This window comes from Lagenorhynchus albirostris, chromosome 6 (genome assembly GCF_949774975.1).
Source record: "Lagenorhynchus albirostris chromosome 6, mLagAlb1.1, whole genome shotgun sequence".
In the NCBI taxonomy this organism is placed as follows: Eukaryota; Metazoa; Chordata; class Mammalia; order Artiodactyla; family Delphinidae; genus Lagenorhynchus; species Lagenorhynchus albirostris.
In genome coordinates, this window is record NC_083100.1 from 62,954,898 (window position 1) to 62,976,774 (window position 21,877).

The window sequence follows — 21,877 nt, forward strand, 5'->3', positions numbered from 1 at the left end:
GGAAGCCCAAGGGCATTTTATATTCTTCCAAACTCATAAATACTGCAGGTACTCCAAAGACTCCAAAATTAACATCTCCAGTCCATGGTTACTTGCTGAATTCCAGACCCAACAGCTACTCACAGTTGTCCTTAATATCTCACAATATCTCAAAATAAACTTATAAAAAACTGAACACTTAGTTCTTACACTTAAAATTATTTTTCTCCTCAGTTCTTCCCCATCTTAGTAAATGACATTTCTATCCATCTATTCATTTATTCTAGAAACTTTGGAGTCATCCTTGACTCTCCACTCCTCTTGACCCACAAATTCTATTAATTTTGATAATTAATAAGTAATAATTAACCCTATATATATTTCTTGAAAGTGGCCAGTTCTTGACAACTCCACTATTAGCATCATAAGATAAGCTGCCATATCATATTTTGCCTGTATTACTCCATAGCCTTCTACCTGTTTCTCTGCTTCCATGCTTGCCCCCTTCAACTCACCTTGCCATGAGTGAATGTTTAATAATGAAGATCAGATCCCATTACTCTTCTGCTGAATCGTAACTCGTGAGTGTGGCTTTCAAGGTCCTGTGTGATTAGCCTTCCACCCACCTGTCCAGCCACAGGCCGTGCCACTCTCTCCCTTTCTCATCACTCTTCAGCCACAGTGGGGTCCTTTTAGTCATTCAAATCTACAGGCTGTCTCCTGACGTAGGGCTTTTGTATGAACTATTTTCCCCTAACTGTTGTCCTCTTCTTTCTACTCTTTTCCTGGCCAATCCCTTCACCCTCTCTTTCTCAGTCCAGCCTCCTCCAAATCCTCAATCTAAGTTAAATCCCTCTTCTCAACTCTCCCATAGCCTCTTGAACATTTCCTTAATAGACTTTATGACCTTTATCATCATTTCTGTGCTTGTGTGATTATTTATTATTGGTTCTCCTTTGGATTATAAACTTCATGAGACCACGCCTGTTTTGCTCATCATCTCTATCCATAATGCCTATCGAGATGCTAAGCTAATAGTCATTGATAAATGAATATTTGTTGAATGAATAAATAAAAGATTGAGTGGATTAGGGATCAGAAGCAGTCCTATTGTGATTTTTCCCAAGGGGTAACAGTATTAAGTATTTCTTGGGCACCTGTCCACATTACAGCAATGGGAGTAAACCCTGGGAGTAAAATGATGTACTTTGTTCAAAGACTGCTCTGGGATGAAGGAACTGAATGCCAAGATGAGCCAAGGCCAAGAGAGGAATCTTCTTTACGCTCAAGTTGACCTAGGAATTACCATGAAGGAGAGAAGCTAAACCCATTAGATTAAAAAAAAGGTTTTTTTTTATTGAGATATTTACAATTGAAGTTGATTTACAATGTTGTGTTAATTTCAGGTATGCAGCAAAGTGATTTATATATATAAAAATATTCTTTTACAGATTCTTTTCCCTTATAGGTTATTACAAAATTTTGACTATAGTTCCCTGTGCTATACAGTAGGTCCTTGTTGGTTATTTATTTTATATATAGTGTGTATATGTTAATCCCAAACTCCTAATTTATCCCTTGCCCCACCTTTCCCCTTTTAAACCCATTAGATTGTTTAAAAAGTTCAAAAGGCCATAGGTTTAAAAAGAGGGATTTATCAGAAATGTTATGATGATGTGAGTAAAATAAAAATGAGAGCAAAGGTCATTGGAGTTACGACAAAATCTAACAGCTGTGTCAAAAAACACAGCTGCAGGCCCTTGCAAGGGGAAGTTGAAAAATGTGAATCCAGCAGGAGGGTAAAGACAAGAGGAAGTGGTTTCTCAGTGTTGGGAGTTATAAGTAGTTCAGGGGCTTATAGATTTGAAGGTGATAATTGAGAAGCAACGTTGGAAATTATGAGGAAAGATGTATAAACTTAAGTATTGCTGTGAATTTTAGCCTTATTATAAAAGCTAAATATGAATGTTCTGAAACTTAGGATATCATAGGAAATATTAGAATTGATAAATGGGGTTTCATGCATGAAAAAGGTGTATTTTTTATCATACGTTATGTTATTTTATTCAGATACCAGTCTGATCACACGTGGTCTAAGAACACTCAAATAATAAACCAAATATAATCAGGTGTTAAAGACTGGTCCTTAAACATCATAGTCAATAATACCAGGCTTGCCTATGATCTCACTGATATAAAGTCACAACCATGCCTCACCAGCCACCAAACTCTTCAGCACAGCTTCCTTAACTGTGAGCTACTTACAGCAACCAGTTTGAGCACAACTGATTATTTTTTCAGGCTCTAAGTAGTTGTAGAAATCTTAGCAGAGGTTGGAGAAACCAGCTCAATCTCAAGGTCATGCCAAGATGTGGCTAATCTAGGCTTTGAGTAAGTCACAGCAGCATTTATTTGCACTGGGCCCTTCTCAGTGAGGTTATGGACAAATTGTCACCTTGGATGGTCGACTGTATCAGGTATAGGTATTTTACAAGGCTGATGAGAAGAAAGGGTTCCGGGAAGTAGAAGTACGGAGAAGAGCAGAGCTTAATGTTTTACCAGTGGATCTGAGCTGGCAGTGACACATCAGGAATCAGGCTGAAGGAAGAGAGAGAAGTCAGTAATCACTTAGGTGGGGGAATCACTCAGAGAGGCCACGAGAAGTTGTTGGAATGAAGATTTGAGATGAATCATTGCAGAGTCACTTAGTTGAGTTGTCACTTCCTTTTTTTTTCTTACTTATTTTCTTGTGCCATTTTCTGAATTCTCTATGATGAAATCTTCAGAATGTATAAAATTGTGTACCTGTGTCCCCCCTTGAAAAGTAATAATGCAATTTAATTTCTGGAGCTTTCTAGGAATGTAAAGAGTTTCTGTTAGCATATACCTAGCTGCCTATGAAAGAATATCCTGGTAATGGTGGCTTAAATAATAAGAGCAGTGATTTCACAGTACATGAAATATGGAGGTATTTGGTTTCAGGGTTGGTTCAGTGGTTCAAGTATATCATCAGGACCCAGACTCTATCTCTCCACCCTGCTGCCCTCAGTATGTGGCTCTTCATTTTTTAGTATGTCATCACCTCATGATCACCAGACATAATTTCTTTCTTTTTTGTTGTTGTTGTCTAAATGAGGTTTTATTTATTTATTTAGGCTGCGTTGGGTCTTCGTTGCTGCGCACAGGCTTTCTCTAGTTGTGGTGAGCGGGGGCTACTCTTTGTTGCGGTGCGCGGGCTTCTCATTGCGGTAGCTTCTCTTGTTGTGGAGCACGGGCTCTAGGTGCAGGCTTCAGTAGTTGTGGCACGCAGGCTCAGTAACTGTGGCTCACAGGCTCTAGAGTGCAGGCTCACTAGTTGTGGTGCACGGGCTTAGTTGCTCCGAGGCATGTGGGATCTTCCCGGACCAGGGCTCGAACCTGTGTCTCCTGCACTGGCAGACGGATTCTTAACCACTGTGCCACTAGGGAAGTCCCCCAGACAAAATTTCTTAAATTCTGACTTAGAGGGAAATACCATAACTTAGAATATGATACATTGTGAGTTTTGTTTCTGCTTGGCATGCATGTGCACACACACACATACACACACTACACACACATTCATTTATATTAAAAATAAAGGCATATACAACAGTCCAGATGAAGAACAAGAACTAGTGACTGTCCTTAGAATATGCCCATAAGGGGACTTCCCTGGTGGCACAATGGTTAAGAATCCTTCTGCCAGTGCAGGGGACACGGGATTGAGCCCTGGTCTGGGAAGATCCTACTATGCCACAGAGCAACTAAGCCCGTGTGCCACAACTACTGAGCCTGAGCTCTAGAGTCCCCGCGCCACAACTACTGAAGCCCGCGCCTAGAGCACGTGCTCGGCAACAAAGAGAAGCCACCGCAATGAGAAGCCTGCGCACCGCCATGAAGAGTAGCCCCCCTCGCTGCAGCTAGAGAAAGTCCACATGCAGCAACAAAGACCCAACGCAGCCAAAATACATACATAAATTTAAAAAAAAAAGAAAGAATATGCCCATAAGGACCATGTGAGATCCTGAAATGAATTCCTGAGAATGCAAGCAACCATCCTTCCATACCCTATAAAGAAGTGAGGATGTGGCAAACCAGCTAGTGTGGGATGGGCTGTAGTCTAAAGGGAAGGATGCCTGACTGCATCCCGGGAGAGAGGAGTGTGGACTCTGACACGAGGTCTGCTGAAACCCCTGGGCTGAATGGGAAGAGAGTCTCTAGTATTAGGACAGCTGCCTCTACTTCTCCGTCAGAGTTGTATGCAAGTTGAACTTGGCTGCAAGTCCTCTATTTTGCTGTATGTCAGTTTGAGGTTTGATGCTCATGACCAGGGGCCCCTATTTAATCACTCTTAATCATTGCTATTTAAAATCGTGACATTCTCAAACATGCACGTGGACAAGTGTCAGCGAGAAGCCATGAATGAGTGAATGAGGTCTAGATAGCTCACAGCTTTACAGCACTGTTTCACAAGCTAGGTTTCCTGGTGTCGTAAGCCATTGCCTAGAGTTATTAAGAGTGGAAATGAGGAGCCCTCAACAGCTATTTGCAACATAGCAATAAAAGTAATGTGTCTGTCTTCGCTCTTTCTCCCCAAAGCTAAAAATACTAGTTTACCAACATCCACCTGGATTGACAAGCTTATGTAGAGAACTGGATCTTGGTCATATGTGGCTATTGGATTGCTGGCCAAAGGCATGACAGACTGATTTGGTAAGACTGGTTCCTTGTTGCCAATGTATGTTGAGTTAAGAATAAATTGCCTTGCTTTAAGCTAGGGAGTAGTAGATAACCTCTCACACCCTATTTATAACCACATGGCATGGATTACTGTGAACTTGTGACTGATGATGAACAACCACCCATGTCTTACCGCCTCCTCTTCCACCCCAGCAAAAGAATGTTTCCAGGACTGATAGATCACTTTAAGAATGGAGGTGTCCCACGTGAAGCTGAGACAAGCAAAGCCAATTCATCCAAGGCCTCAGGCAGGCCTGCCCCTCTCCAGTGAGAAATGCATTCATTTGACAGTTCAAATGATGACTCAGCTACAAAGACACAACCACTTGCTAATGAATTTTATTCTGTATCAGGAGTCTCTTTGATTTTCTTCTTCTTTATTAATTTCACCTATTCCTCTCCCTTCTCCAATTATTGATGTTCCCTCATAATTTTTATAACTGTGTGTGCAATGATGTATAAAAATGTGTATAATTTTTATAACTGTGTGTGCAACTGTGTGTATACTTTTGTGCTGGTTTTCCTCATTAGAGAGGAAAACAAAAGTAGAAATTCTGACCAAGTACTGAGTGCTGAAGAAGATAAATAGCTGTGGAGTTCAAAATATTGCATTCAGATAATTGTAAGCTACAACTTGCTAAGAGTGTGATTAAACAGGCTTATTTGGTATTGTTAATTCTAAAGGGGGAGCATAAAGCATCTAAAAATATGTTGAGGTTACTCAACTCACTACTTTTTTTTTTTTTTTTTTTTTTTTTGCAGTACGTGGGCCTCTCACTGCTGTGGCCCCTCCTGTTGCGGAGCACAGGCTCCGGATGCGCAGGCCCAGCGGCCATGGCTCACGGGTCCAGCCGCTCCATGGCATGTGGGATCTTCCCGGACCAGGGCACGAACCCGTGTCCCCTGCACCGGCAGGCGAACTCTCAACCACTGCGCCACCTGGGAAGCCCTCAACTCACTACTTTTAACTTTGGTTCCCACGATCATCTTAAAGGAAGCATGATTTGAAGCCCATCATGAAGGGTCGTATGTGTCACGTCTTTTACTCTAAATGGTCAAACAGGTAGGGCCTGGAGGATTTCCAGGAGCCAAGGCCATTCATGGCACGGGGTTGGGACAGACTGTCCACGGGGCCAAAGGGGATCGCAAGGGCTGTTCAGATTAGAACCAGCTTGTGGGAGAAGTGGGGTCAGGGGCAGAGGTCTGGAGGGAGTTGGGGCTACCTCCAGGTTCGGGACCATTGGGCCATACCACTGAGTAGGAGCTTCAGACACCACCACACTGGCTGGTCTACGTTAGGATAAACCAACATTGCAATGAAGACAAAGACCTAGAATCCACAGAAACCTTGCCTGTGATGTCCAGATGAAGGCCCTATCTTTTCTGCAGAGGGTAAAGTCTTTAGGGAAGCAAAGCAAAGACTGAACTGCAGCTAGTATTTGGAGAGTGCCCAGAGTCCCTAGATATATTTAAAAAATCCTTATTAGTATAAATTTTATGAAGCATCCTTTTAGGCATTACCGTTTGTCATGAACTTTATTCTTTTTATGTAATAACCTGCATATTACAGAAAGAGATAGTTTTCTCTTATTGTATCCAATTTAGCAGACACAGAAAAGCACAAGGCAGAAAATAAAACTCACCCACCTTCACATTTTTATAACCTACAGATAATCACTTTTATATTTTCATGTATTTTCTTCTAGTCTTTTTTACACATCTATAAAACAAAATTAGGAATATACTAATTTAGATAGATAGAAGTTTCACCTCCCTTCCTGCCTGGGGGTGAGTCACCGGATAAAAGAAAGTAGAAGAGGAAAAATCCATGGATTACTGGTTCACAGTGTTATCCTACCACACTGATCTCCAATAATCCCCACACAGCCATAGATCTCATTGACTTCTTGGGAAGGGCTTCTACTCCACGACTATTGATACCTCATCATGGGCACCCTTGACTAGACAAAATGGGATCGAGAAACTTCATTAAAAATTTTTTTTAAACATATATTTTTCATGGCAGAGCCAGCTGTAGGATGTGAGTAAAGAGGATGTCTAATCGGTGGCTTGGGGGATGTTGGTGTGTACATCCACGTGCCATCCAGATAGACTAAAATCTTAGACTCTAAACAAAAATTTCCTAATCTTAGGGAATTGTCTCTAGGAGTCAGATCAACTTGGTGATACCCATGCTGGAGGAGAAACTACTCTGCCTCCAGATCCAAAACACTTTCTTTCCCACGTGCAGCATATTTGCTCAGGATCTATGGCACAGGGAAGTTCAGACAGGCTTTATCACCCTATACATCACTCCCATTTTACAGATGAAGAAACTAAGGCCAATGGAGATGAAATAACCTGCCCAAAGTCACTTGGCTAGTGTGTGAACTCAAATCATTGTGATTCCAAAGCCCATCTCTTGAGATTGGCTAGCTTTTAACCAAATCTCCTGTGCTCACAGCTAGACCTCATCTCCCAGTCTCTCTGGCAGGTAGATGTGACCATGTGACAGAGTCCTGGCCAGTGGAATGCAGTGGAAGTGATGGATGTTATTTTCAGGTTTGGCTGTGGAAACTGTCCACACATAATGTTCCATATTTTCTCTTCCCTTGTGTGATGGCTAGATGCCAATGTACAAGGAGACCTTGAAAGCCACATGTTGAGGATGTCGGCACCTCTGTCAGCCTGGGCCCCTGAGTGACTTGTGGAGCAGAGCACCTTCCCCTGCCACCAATTTTCCTTCACTCAAGACCCATTGGACTTCATAGGAGTCCAAGTATCATTAACAAGTCTCATTACCTTAACTAAATCACATCGCAAGTAAGTGGCAGAACCAGAATACCAGCCCAGTTCTTGTGGCTCCATAAACCTGTGCTTTTTTCACAGTACCATTCTGCCTCCCTCTGTAATGAACTAAACTACAGAAATTTTACCCTTCCGGGGAATTACCTGGCGGTCCAGTGGTCAGGACTCCACACTTCCACTGCATGGGGCACAGGTTTGATGCCTGGTCGGGGAACCGAGGTCCTGCAAGCTGCATGGCACAGCCAAAAAAATAAAAGAAAAAACAGAAATTGTACACTTCCACACAGTTGGCTTTAAAAACACAGAGCTGGGCTTCCCTGGTGGCGCAGTGGTTGAGAGTCCGCCTGCCGATGCAGGGGACACGGGTTCGTGCCCCGGTCTGGGAAGATCCCACATGCCGCGGAGCGGCTGGGCCCGTGAGCCATGGCCGCTGAGCCTGCGCGTCCGGAGCCTGTGCTCCACAACGGGGGAGGCCACAACAGTGAGAGGCCCGCGTACAGCAAAAAAAAAACCAAAACACAGAGCTACCCAAGGGTGCCCTAATCTAGCCATTTTTCTCTCTATTAATCTCCATACCACAAAAACGTAGCCAGTTATGTGTTAACTGATTCAAGTTGGCTTTTTGCAATTTATATTGATTTTCAAAGTGGTAATAACCAAACAAAAGAGCCCATCATTGTTGTACATGTGCAAGTTTCCCTGGACTGAAGTTCCAGTCTTAGACTGGCTGCAATGCATCATGCTGGAATCAAAATCCTTCTTTGCCGGTCTTTCCCTATTTAAGCAAACTAGATGCCACTGTTGCCAACAAACAAAACACCGTTTTCTAGTCTCTCCTCTCAGTAGACATCTGGTCCTTCTCAATGCTGCCTGCATGTGTTCTATGACCTTGCTCACGCTTTATTTCTGACCTGGACCTTCTCCTACTTTGAGACATAACTCAAATTTCCCCTCTTCTGACACTCTTTCTCTGATGATTCCTGTCCCCACTGATGTGTCACATTTTAAATACTTGAGACGCTTTGAACATTTTGACATTTGATGTTGTTTCCTCTTTTTTTGTTTTCCTTAATTGCTTTTTATGTGGAGCCTTATCTTCCCTTTAAGATTTGAACATTCTCAGGGACACTAACTTAATGTTTACAAGTTGGAAATCAGCATAACACCTGACATGGTGTCTTGCAAATAGATGTTCAATAATTTGTTCTTAAATGGTTCAAGGAATGAAAGTAATGGTAACTTCTTTTCTTTCTTCCATAGTGAGTGCCCACAATGATCCTCAATATAATTTTTTAAACTGTTGGTTGAATTCTGTCTTCATGGTTTGGGGCCTTCCCTGAGGCATTTTGGTGTATGATTTTGAAACATGGTCCAAATTGTCTACAGTGACCTCCAAGGCTCTACGACAGAGTTTCTCAAGCTTCAGCATGCTGGGGGCCGTCCGCAGAGTTTCTGATTCAGTAGGTCTGGGTAGGACCCAGATTTTCCAGTTCCAAAAGGTGATGCTGCTGCCGCTAGTCTAGTGGCCACAGCCTGAGAACCACTGCCCTCCTTCCACCATAATGATACCGCCTGCTACTGCTCTGCCCACTTATTCTACTCTAGCTACACGGACTTCTTGTGGTTCCTTAAACTTACCAGGTGTGCCCCTGCTTCAGGGATTTTGCATTTGCTGTTTTCCCAGATACTCACGTACTTTCTTCCTTATCCCAGGTCATTCCTTACATGTCATCTTCTCCAACCACCTGATTTAAAATGGCAACACTCTCCGTCCCCTCCCCTGTCTGCCACACGCACACGTACACACATTCACACATACGCATGCTCCCTATCACATCCCTTTCCTGCAATGTTTTCCTCCATAGCATTTATCACCATCTGACATATATGTTTTATTTTTTTACTGTCTAGCTCCTCCCCCCACCAGAATATAAGGTTCCCGAGGACAGGGATTCTCATCTGTTTTGCTCATTCCTGTAACTCAGAGGATAGAACAGTGTTTGGCACATAGTAAGCACTCAAACAGTAGCTGATGTTTTAACTGGAGGACAGCAGGGAACACGACCTTACCTGTTTTCAGACCATAAACCATAAAGAAAACACACCTACTGCTGGAACAAAATAGGAATGATTAACACGGTATTCACTCTGCCTGGGCCAGCCCTGTCAAGGGGCCAGAGTTGAAAGAGCAAAGGAAGATGCCATTAACCCTCCCAGGGCCTCTGGAGGGGTCACTGCTCTGTCCTCACTTCTCATCTATAAGCTGAAGGGTGGATGAAATATCTGCAACGTTGTTTCCTGCTCTAAAACTCCAGGCTCTATCTTCCTCCTGGTCTATATGCCCCACAAAGGGAGGTCTTAGGACAGTAGGACCAGTGAGAAGCTCTGCTCAGTTTTCTCCTGAGCATTTTCACCCTTTGGCTATTGTCAACAATTTCACCACAACAAAGTTAGCAAAATTCTATTGAGAATCTTCCCCCAATCAAAGGTACAATCCCACAGCTGTGCTGCCTTTTTGGTTTTGTGTCAAGTTGTTTCTCCTGGGTCCTAATTGGTGCCAAACCCAATATTATTATATTTGCATTGTCTCAGAAGTCAACCTACCCCCGGGATTCTCAAACCAGTTTAGATAGGGGAACATCAAGAAATCTTTCTTGCCTTTGCTGACCTTGATATATTGAGATTTTAACATCTAAATATAATAACACAAAATTTGGGGCTAAATCACAAACTATCGAAATCTTGTATATAGATTCCAGTAGAGACAAACAGTAGTGGAAGCTGAATTTCAAAGAGAAACTTATGGCCAAAAAATTTTAAATTGAGAAAATTTGATCTTATTGTTTAATTTGATCTTGCTTTCTGCAAACTGGGAAGCATTGGTCCCTCCACGGCATTTCAGAGCATGGGGTGGAAGAGGGTTAGCTTACAGTGGTCAGGAGCATAGGTTCTCGACCTACTAGTTGTAAGACCTTGGGTGGATTATTTCACCTCTCTGAGCTTCAGTTTCTTCTACTATAAAATGGGAATAACAATGATAGCACCTAACTCCTACGGTTACTGAGAAGTCCAAATAAGGTGGTACAAGTTAAACTCTTCAGCTGAGTCAGGTACCCAATAAAGTGATGACCAATGTTGGGTATTTACTATTCATTGCTGAAGGCCATAGCGAGGAGTGTTTAGGAAAGGGTTCACTCAGGTAGGGAGAGAAAGAAGAAATAAGAGCATTTGAGAAGATGGAAGGACCAACAAGAAGAGAGAGGAATGGATGTGGGTGGCAGCACAAAGCTGTTGGAGAAGCTATAGGTGTTGATTTGACTTGGTTTTCTGTTCATTTGGACCTTTTAAAAAATCATTAATCTTTACTTACACAGGGCTTCATCTGGTGGGTAGAGCCTGAGGTTATTGACTGTTCAGACCAGGGTACAAGGGTCATCTGAGCACTCAGAGTTTTGAGCAAAAGGCTGTTTCAGGTGTTCTTTGAGGTTATCTGTCTCCATGAAACTCTGGGGCTGGGGCAGGAATATCAGCGCCTGCAACCTAAAGATTTTCCAAGAGTGATCTTTTAAATTGAGGAGGAAAAGCTTTAAGGTATTTTTTTTCTGCCTTGTTATGGTTTCAAGCAACTCTTCAAAAATAATGTCCTATAAACAGAAGAGTTGGACATGGCCAGAATCACAGTGTTCTTGCTGGGCACCCCTGGCTGGCGTCTCACCTCTCCTTCGAAGCTGAATCAACACTTGCAAAGCCTGTTGACACCCTCAGAGGGATTCCCAAGTGCACTCTGTGTTTGGGGTTATTATTTTGAGGGTGTTCAACCTTTCCTCAGATGTCACTGAACTCTGCTTAGGCTGGCCTTCAGGGCATTGACCCTTAAGCAAATAGATAGTGTTCTCGAAAAAGCTTGAATTCTGTTCAGTGCTTTACAATGATGAAAACTGAAGTTGGAACGGGTTAGAAAACTTTTTGACTCTCCACAGTGGAGTCCATTGTTTCTTCTGGCTTCTTCAATTTCACGTTCACAGGTAAGTGACGTATACCGTCTAGAGCATATGAAGACTATGTTCTGCAAATTCATTTCCTCTAAGTCTTACTTTGTGGCGTGTTGTGTTTCTGATTCATTAAAGGCTGGCCTCTTGTTGTGCAATAAAAAATGCTACAGGGCTTGGCTAGGAACTTGCAGAATACATTAATGATTTCATAATATTGTATATAATACAGATAAATCTTTGTTGCTATCTCATTTATAGTAATACTTTTTTTATGCATCAATTGTCTTGAGAATGTGTGTGCGTGTGTGTGGTATGTGGGTGTGTGTGGTGCAAATGGGCAAATAGATTGAATAATCAGCGCAAAATAAAAATGTTACTGAACTTTTTAAACTTGGCTTTATGAAAGCACAATTCTGTATGCACTGACCACCACAAATCTTACCCCAGAAAGCTGGTGCTGGTTTAATACAGAACTATACCGACTCCATTCTCCTAGTTTTCAATAATTCAGATGCTAGAAAATATAAGCTCTGGATTCATGGCTAGAAGGGGAAAAATTGGATTCTAGAATCTTATTTCCATTTTTCGGTTTCCTTAGACAGTAGAAATCACATGCTGCTGATGATTTGAACATATTGATCAAATATCATTCACATTTAAGACTGGGAATAAAGTGCGTTTTTTCTAATGTTTTGAAGGAGGGAATAGCTTTCTAGACATTTTGGAAGCAAATTATAATGATTGTACTTAGAACTCAATATTGGGATCTAATAGTGGTTATTACTAAATTTTTAAGGTATTAACTTATTTACAGGCTATTTCTTTTTTTTAATACATTTATTTATTTATTTATTTTTGGCTGCGTTGGGTCTTCGTTGCTGCGTGCAGGCTTTCTCTAGTTGCAGCAAGTGGGCATTACTCTTGGTTGCGGTGCGCGGGCTTCTCATTGCAGTGGCTTCTCTTGTTGCAGAGCACGGGCTCTAGGCACGTGAGCTCAGGAGTTGTGGCTCACGGGCTCTAGAGTGCAGGCTCAGTAGCTGTGGTGCACGGGCTTAGTTGCTCTGCAGGATGTGGGATCTTCCCAGACCAGGGCTCGAACCCATGTCCCCTGTATTGGCAGGTGGATTCTTTTTTTTTTTTAACATCTTTATTGGAGTATAATTGCTTTACAATGGTGTGTTAGTTTCTACTTTATAACAAAGGGAATCAGTTATACGTATACATATATCCCCACATCTCTTCCCTCTTGCGTCTCCCTCCCTCCCACCCTCCCTATCCCAGCCCTCTAGGTGGTCACAAAGCACCGAGCTGATCTCCCTGTGCTATGCGGCTGGCAGGTGGATTCTTAACCACTGTGCCACCAGGGAAGCCCCTACTGGCTATTTCTTAATAGAGGTTCTTTCTGTGTGCAGCCAACCCTCACCTTATGCCCCCCTCCCCCAGACTTAGTTACCCTCCTACTCTGCCTGTACCACTCTTGTCATTATCTGTTTGAAGCCTCCATCTCCCTGCCTAGCAGTTTACATGCCCTTCCCCCCACTAGATTGTTGAGCCCTTGAATAATTTGTGTGTCCTGCTACTAAGAGTAACGGTGACAAATATTTGCCGATGAATGCTGGATGTGGATTTGGAAGTAATTTAGGAAAACAACACTGCTCACTCTGTGGTTTTAAAAGACACTGAAATTGCTAGAAAATGCCGAATTCCTTAGCAGGAATCAAGTATTAGGTTAACTTTGCTTTATGAAGGTGAAAGAAGTACACCTATAGAGACCAAGAAGAGCAGGGAGGAACTTTGGTGTTAAATCCTGTTTTCTTCAAGAGCAGTTCCTTAGTTCTCCGTCTCATTTGCGATCCTGTGAAGCAGGCCTACCCGTCTGCCCCTTGAGGATCACTGTGTATTTCTTTCCCTTCTCAGTCAGCTGTAGCCCCCATGGCTGAAGGGCCTCTGTTTCATCTTATCCCGGGACAGTGTATCCACACTGTTGACACACACCTGCTTATCTGCAAGGCAGTATTTTTCTATTTTTCTCGCTTCTTGGTATAAATCAATATTTCTTTTCTCCTTTAATGATCCTTTGGAGAAAGAAATCATTTGCTGGGTTTGATCATAATCAGGGTGCCCTTCCTACATACCTAAATGTCAGCAGTGAAGGACTTGTTAAGGGCTTTTTTAAAAAAAATCGGAATTTGTGGCTCAAAAGGGACTTCCAAATTCACCAGGAGCAGGTGCAGTTCTCTCTGAGCAGCTCAGGGAAGGGGAGAGTGTGGTGCTGGCAGCCTTGAATGGTTTTACAGAGGGGAAGACTTCACGAGAGAAAAGCTAAAGCCAATATTCACAGTGTGATGTGAGGTCCGGAGGCTGTTCCAGCCTCGAGACTGGCCTCCCGCCCCTCAGTGGCTGCTACAGCATTTAGATCCTCCTTACCATCGAGACCTAAACATGGAAAAATCTCAGCCTCTTCCTCTTGAATTCAGTCTAGGCAAGATCGACGTGTTTCAAAAATATCATTCGGAAGAAAATGAACCGGAATGCAGAACAGATCTCCACAGAGAAAATTCAAAGCCGAGAACACTGGTAGAGTTGAGAAACTGTGTCCTAAAGTGACAAGAGCCTGGGCACCGTTGGCCTGGCTGTCTTGCATCACACAGCCTGTTTCCTTTGGTCACCTCAGGCCTGTCTACCCAGGAGTGAAATGAACTGCATATGCCCCTGACCTTGGTAAACGAGGGGGCACTGCTGCTGGGCCTGGGAGATTTCTGTCCTTCCCAGCCCGATCTCCCTGTCTCTCTGGGTGTGGGCTTATCAGAGTGTTGTGTTTTTTGAAAGTATAAATACGATCATATCTTTTTCTTGCCTAAAAGCCCCCTTACTAGTTCCCGTTGCCCTGGGGATAAGGACCTAAGTCCTCAGCATTAAGGATTATGAGGCCCTGAGGAATGAAGTGGTACATCCTCCAGAGCTGCCCCATCCACATTCCCTCAGAGTCACTGGACACCCTTGGGTCCTTGCACCTATGTATTGTCTTTTGAGTCTGGGCCTTTGCATGAGCCTGGAACGGCCTTCTCTCTCCTGTTCCCTTGGCTAACTTTCCCTATGTTCAAGGTCCCATGCTAATTGTGCTGGTTCCAGAGCCTTCCCTTACTCTCTAGACAAGGGCAGGGCCCTGCTTGAGGGTCTAGGGGATGCCTGTACTTCTCTTTTACTCACAGTCACAGTACTTACTTCTTACGTGTCATCTGCCTGCCCTGTCACAATGTAAGCTCCATGAGGACGGGAAGGTTGGAGGGCTGGTGTGCCGTAAGATTTTTAGGTTGGGTAAATCAGCTCTCCAAAGATTTCTCCCCCGGCTTCAGGCAGTCCTGAACTGACTTCATAATGCAGGGGTCTGCAAACATATCTGTGAAGAACTAGACAGTGAAGGTTGAGGCATTGGCGGGAAGGTGGGAATGGTCTCTGTCACAGCAACTCAACTCTGCCATTGTAGCCCCAAAGCAGCCAAGGGCAAAATGAAAACAAATGGGCATGACTGTGTCCCAAGAAAACGTGATGTACAAAAACAGGCAGTGGGTTGAATGTCCTGATTATTATCATATCCTTCAGCCTGGAAGGATTCCAGCTACTGGGAGAACTGTTTTTACCCCAACCTGTTCCTTCCTTCCCTCCCTCCTTCCTTCCTTCCTTCCTTCTTCCCTCCCTCCCTTCCTTTCTTTTCCAATTGTTCTGCAGTATCATCAGCCAGTTGCTAGCGTCAACCCAGCTTTTGGTGAAGGTCAGCCCACTCATCTGTTGCTCCAGGCTGGTGTCTTGAGGTCACACTAGCAGCCTTGGTGTGATGGCCCATGATGGGCTCTGACATGTTGTGTTGTCCTCAGGATCTTTTTTTTTTTTTTTTTTTTTGCAGTACGCGGGCCTCTCACTGTTGGGGCCCCTCCCGTTGCGGAGCACAGGCTCCGGACGCGCAGGCTCAGTGGCCATGGCTCACGGGCCCAGCCGCTCCGTGGCACGTGGGATCTTCCCGGACTGGGGCACGAACCCGTGTTCCCTGCATCGGCAGGTGGACTCTCAACCACTGCGCCACCAGGGAAGCCCTTCTCAGGATCTTTGATTTGCTCCTGGCACGGCCTATAGAACGTGTATCTCCTCCAGCTTTGACAGCCTCAACCCCCTGTGCCGCTGCTCCCTTAACCCCTTCTCTGAAGTCTCTCACTGTCCCAGGTTCTCTCGGGCGACCATCCAGGTGCTGCTCTCTGTCTACTCTCTCTCCTCCCCGGCAGTTGTCTTCCAGAATGCTGTTGCTAATGTTCTAAGGTAGAAAAATCCTTGCTATTACTACCAATAAAGGTCAGGAGACTGTTCTCTAATGTAGATTTCTGTGTTGATAAGATTACACATTTTATCAAAGAAAAAGAAACTTTGACCCTGGAGAGTTAAACAGAAGTGCAGGTAGTACTCAGGGTATAGACCACGTACCATTTAGCAGAGGGGGAAACTGGTGTTGGCGTGGGCGATTCAGAATTCTTGGGGGATTCCATGATTAGGTGGCCAAAATCTGCTGGTCAGTGCTTAGAAAGCTTGATTTCCTACTTTTAACTCCTAGATTCTCTTAAGTTTATTGAAAGACAATTTTTCTGGGAGACCTTGAAAATTCTCAATCTGTTCCCAAAGAGAGTTTTTAGAGATTAAAATAATTTACTATATAAAAAGGCAGAGTGAAAAGGAAATATCTTGGTAAGTTATTTTCAAATCTGAGTTCTTTTGTGTGGGTTAAAGTACAATTTTGTTACTGTAAATTGTTAAGAAACCCTAATTAAAGCTTCTTGCAATGCATGATACCCAAGTACCTTTCACACGCTTCAGGAAGCTCAAGAACAAATTGTTAGCTTAAATGCTATAGATAATAGCTGAGAGAGTAGAATTAGATGACATGACATCTGCTTGCACTCTTAAATCATAAATGTACCAAGTGAGGAAGAGACATGCTCTCACCACCCTGTACAACAAATGTGCTTTTCACTGAAATCTAGATTCCCACTGTTTCCAGGGTTTCAGAGACTAACAGAGATGTTCTCCAGCATCTGCTCTAAGAATTTCCCAGGATCTCATCTAATAAAAAGGGAATTAACCAGTGGGGAAAACATGGTCTAATGATACATCAGGGTACACTTATAATGGTATGAGGCCATTCATCTAACATCTAATTTTGGAAACATCGTTTTTTTCTGGAAAATACCACAAGCAAAGTCTTCGTTTATTCTTTCTAGTAATTTTAATATCTCACTGCACTTCTCCAAATGTAGTGTTATAAAATTGCTACTATCTTTGTGGGTGCACACAAGTAATTACCATTTTCAACACAATGGCCTTTAAAAGTCATCACGGAATTGACCAGAGATAAGGCAACAACTAGCTTCCGTTTCTTTTTTTTCTCTTTTTATTATTTATTTATTTATTTATTTTTGGCTGCGTTGGGTCTTCGTTGGTGCACGCTGGCTTTCTCTAGTTGCGGCGAGAGGGGGCTACTCTTCATTGCAGTGCCTGGCCTTCTCACTGCAGTGGCTTCTCTTGTTGTGGAGCATGGGCTCTAGGTGCGTGGGCTTCAGTAGTTGTGGCATGCGGGCTTCGGTAGTTGTGGCTCGTGGGCTCTAAAGTGCAGGCTCAGTAGTTGTGGCGCACAGGCTTAGTTGCTCCGTGGCATGTGGGATCTTCCCGGACCAGGGCTAGAACCCGCATCCCCTGCATTGGCAGGCTGATTCTTAACCACTACAGCACCAGGGAAGTCCCCTAGCTTCCGTTTCTGACTGAGCAACCGATGCATGTCCTGTAGCACTGGAGAGAGTGTGTCTTTTAAAACATAGCTCCTTGGAGTGGACTACTGAAGTCCAGAGTGATGCATTGAATGTTGAGAAAGAAAACAAACAAAAGAACAGTCCCAGATATTTGGTTGCTGGCCTGGCACTCACAGCTAAGCTGTGTTATTCTCCTATAAGAAATAAACAATCTCATAGAATACTAACTGATTTAGTCAGCGTTCTGCAAAGGAACAGAAAGAATAGGATTGTATATAGATACATAGAAAGAGGTTTATTATGAGTCATGTGATTATACAGGCTGAGAAGTCCTACAATCTGCCATCTGCAAGCTGGAGACCCAGGGAGGCCAGTGGTGTAGTTTCAGTTGGAATCTGAAGGCCCAAGAACCGGAAGTGCAGATGTCTGAGGGCAGGAAAAGATGATGTCCCAGCTAAAGCAAAAGGGCAAATTCACCCTTCAAAAAAATTAATTAGTTAATTTTTTAATTGATACATTGTTGACATATAACATTGTGTCAGTTTAAGGGATACAACATGTTGATTTGATACATTTATTTATTGCAATATGATCACCACTGTAGCTTTAGCTAGTACCTTTATCACATCACATAATTATTATTTCTTTTTTGTGGTGAGGACATTTAAGATCTAGTCTCTTAGCAATTTTGAAGTACACAATACAGTATTGTGGACTGTCATCACTGTGCTGTGTATTAGATCTCCAGAACTTACTAATCTTCTAGTTGCAAGTTCGTACCCTTTAACAACATCTCCCCAACTCCCCCCAACTCCCCGGGCCCTGGTAACCACCATCCTACTCTCTGTTTCTACAAGTTCAGCTTTTTTAGATTCCACATAAAAGTGAGATCATCAATATTTGTCTTTCTTTGTCTGGCTTATCTCACTAAGCATAATGTCCTCAAGTTCCATCCATGTTGTTGCAAACGGTAGGATTTCCTTCTTTCTCATGGCTGAGTAGTATTCCATTGACTTAAAACATGGAGAAATTGGGGCCTGGAGAAAGGTTAAAAAACATATCCACCAACATAGAGTGAAGCCGTAGGCAGTACTGGGATCTGTGGAACTCCAAAGTTCACAAGCAAGACACTATGCCAATGGCCTCTAAAAACTGCCAAATATTTGCACACCAGTGGAAAGAAACCTTTTTAAATGAAGAGCTTAGCCAGGAAAAAAAATAATTGGAGACTGGAGTTTTAAAAAAAGTCTCATTTTGGGCTTCCCTGGTGGCACAGTGGTTGAGAGTCCGCCTGCCGATGCAGGGGACACGGGTTCATGCCCTGGTCCGGGAAGATCCCACATGCCGCGGAGCGGCTAGGCCCGTGAGCCATGGCCCCTGAGCCTGCGCGTCTGGAGCCTGTGCTCCACAACAGGAGAGGCCGCAACAGTGAGAGGCCCGCGTACCACACACACACACAAAAAAGTCTCATTTTAAAATTAGGAAATACAATATTACAACTATGGTTCATGTTGTTTTATTATTTTCTCATTTTCAAAGAGTTTCTTTCTTTGCTTTTTGAAAAAAAATTTTGGTCAAAATTTCAAAAATGTTATAACCAGCAAACATTGCAACCTGAATGTAATATTGCTATGTTAAAGAAATTTTGTTGTTGGATAAAAGAATTCTGAATTTGTTTTTTTTAGTATTTTTTTAACTGACCTCATAAACTACATAGTTAATGTTTCACACTCTGCATTTTTTTTTTTTTTTTGTGGCTGTGCTGGGTCTTCATTGCTGCGCATGGGCTCTCTCTAGTTGCGGCGAGCGGGGGCTACTCTTTGTTGTGGTGTGCAGACTTCTCATTGTGGTGGCTTCTCTTGTTGTGGAGCACTGGCTCTAGGCCCATGGGCTTCAGTAGTTGCGGTGCATGAGCTCAGTAATTGTGGCACACGGGCTTAGGTGCCCCATGGCATGTGGCATCTTCCCGGACCAGGGATTGAACCTGTGTCCCCTGCATTGGCAGGTGGATTCTTAACCACTGGACCACCAGGGAGGTCCCTCTCACTCTGCTTCTTAATAATGAGTTTATTTTTTAAAATTTATTTTGTATAAATCATGTTGATAGATACCATCATCTTGATAGTACATTTGATATGACGTAATGAGAAGGGTACTTTATCTCTGTGGTCTTCCTCCCCAAAACACACAACTCCTGTCTAATCATGAGAAAAACAGCAGATAAATCCCAATTTCAGGAACATTCTGTAAAATAACTGTTCAGTACTTCTCAAAACTGTCAAGATCATCAGAAAGAAGAAATTTATAAGAAATTATCATGGCTAAGAGAAGCTTAAGGAGATTTGACAACTTAGTGTAATGTCTTTATATCTTCACAACACTTTGCACTATTGGATATTTAATCTTTGCCAGTATTTCAATGAATGGTTTTAGTATTTGTCACTGATCAGTACCCAAATTCATTCATTGGGTTGCAACGTAATGATTTTTCTAATTTTATGGGCTTTTAAACATCTGGAATGGATATTAATTTTTACTGAATACTTTTTCTCCATCTATCAGGATGTTCCAATTTTTTTACATTAGACAATCATTGCATTTCTGGGATCAACGTTGCTCACTATGTTTTTTTCATAAACTGCTAGATTATATTGAACATATTTAGCATTCTAAACTCTACTTTCAAAAATAATTATAATTCTATTTTTTTTCTTATAACATTTTTATTTGTTTTGAAGTCAAGGTTATCCTTGTGTTATAAAATGAATTAGGTAGCAGTTCTCCTGGTCCATGCTGGACTTTCCATATTCTGGGTCTAGGGCCTGCATTTACAAAGGAGTACTGAAACCTACCCACCAGTATTTGGGTGTTGTTGGTTAACTCTACTGACCCAAGAATGTCACCAGTTGGCTGTGCCCTTCTAGTTGTTTTTATTTTTACTCATTTAAAAAAATCAATCAATCAAACAAGCAAGCACAGATAAGCAGAAAGAACAAATAAATAAAAAACAACTATCCATCCAGCAACCAGAAAAAGTCATAATCAATGGTTCGGGTTCATCTTTCCTAATAATTAGACTCTTTCATGGGGTTATTAACCAATTAAAAAAATCTACTTTTGTCTGAGATTGTTAATGAAGATAATTTCTTGAACCAAATTATTCTTTCACTTGGTTACTTTGGTTAAGGAGGAGAAAATAAATAATAATTGCAATGATTCTTTTATTTTATTTTCTAGAGTTGTTGACTGTGGACTGCAATTACCATGTCTGACTCAGTAATTCTTCGCAGCGTGAAGAAATCTGGAGAGGACAATCATGGTTTTGAGTCAGATAGATCATGTAAGTGGCTTTTTTCTCTTACTGTCTCTTGTACAAAGAGAGGTGAGAACAAAAGTGGAACAAGCTAGTGAAGGTTTAAGGAGAAGAGAAAAATCAATGGCAATAAGTAGAACTGTTACTGGATGGTCTTCTAACATACTCTAGGTGTTTCTCCCTAGAATCCATCTAGTGGAATGGCTGAGAGTGCTAGGTAAGAATGCACAAATCCTGGGTGAGTGAAAGCATCTCACCTATAAATATCTCTTCCCTGGGTAGAGTAGGGTTGTTCTAGCACTGGCTATTATTATTACCTTTATTCGTATATTGTTATAATTGATTATAGTAGTAAATGTTTAGTGAGCGTTGCTCCCTGAGAGGAACAGTCCAAAGACTCTGCTGGCCAGAGTGAGGAAATGTGTGTAGCACTAGTACATGGTGTGTAGTGAGGGCAGATGATTCTAAGCTATTATTATTATTTTTTAAAATCCTATTATTTTACATTTTATAGAAGAGGAAACAGAGAGTTAGATACATTTTTGAAAACTTGGCAAAGATCGTGTGACTAATAGTTAATGGAGCCGTAATCCTAATCTGGTTCTGATTCCCAAACCTAAGAGGTTAATCTCTATCTACACTGTAATGCGTCTTTACTTTTTTTTGTTTTTGGGGGTACGCCGCCCTCTCACTGTTGTGGCCTCTCCCGTTGCGGAGCACAGGCTCCGGACGCGCAGGCTCAGCGGCCATGGCTCACGGGCCCAGCCACTCCGCGGCTTGTGGGATCTTCCCGGACCGGGGCACGAACCTGTGTCCCCTGCATCGGCAGGCGGACTCTCAACCACTGCGCCACCAGGGAAGCCCCACGTCTTTACTCTTAATGAAATGAAATGACATGAAATTTAAATGCCAGGGGAACCAGGATGTGCTGTCCTATGACAATGGTTGGCATTAGCACCTCGGGTTCCTTTCCTTGTGGTTTCCCTACACTCAGGACCCTGAGCGCCCACTTTCACCTCCTCCCCTCCGTCTGCTCTGACCTATGCTGGGGAAAATAGTATGTGGCTAAATCCTATGGCTTCTACTGGCATGGGGGTGTCAATGATATCTTATTGTTTAGTTGATTTGTGGTCCGCATTTTAAGTAGACAAATTCTGATGTTTATGAAGAACCAAACAAGAAATAAATATTCATTTTATTTGGTAGTTCAAAAAATCAGACTTTCTTTAGCTAAT

At 42.6% G+C, this 21,877-nt stretch overlaps 1 protein-coding gene and 1 pseudogene across 3 annotated transcripts in view; one reads left to right on the forward strand and one right to left on the reverse strand.

The window, feature by feature from the left end:
• Nucleotides 1-2,125: 2,125 nt before the first annotated feature.
• Nucleotides 2,126-2,427, reverse strand: LOC132521539 (ATP synthase subunit g, mitochondrial-like; annotated as a pseudogene).
• An 18,166-nt stretch (nt 2,428-20,593) lies between these two features.
• ABCB11 (ATP binding cassette subfamily B member 11) overlaps nt 20,594-21,877 on the forward strand; it is an 82,318-nt gene continuing 81,034 nt past the window's right edge. For all 3 annotated transcript variants that reach the window (XM_060151454.1, XM_060151456.1, XM_060151455.1), the window contains exon 1: nt 20,594-20,669. In XM_060151454.1, coding sequence (XP_060007437.1) covers nt 20,594-20,669 — 76 coding nt within the window. The remainder of the gene's footprint in view (nt 20,670-21,877) is intronic.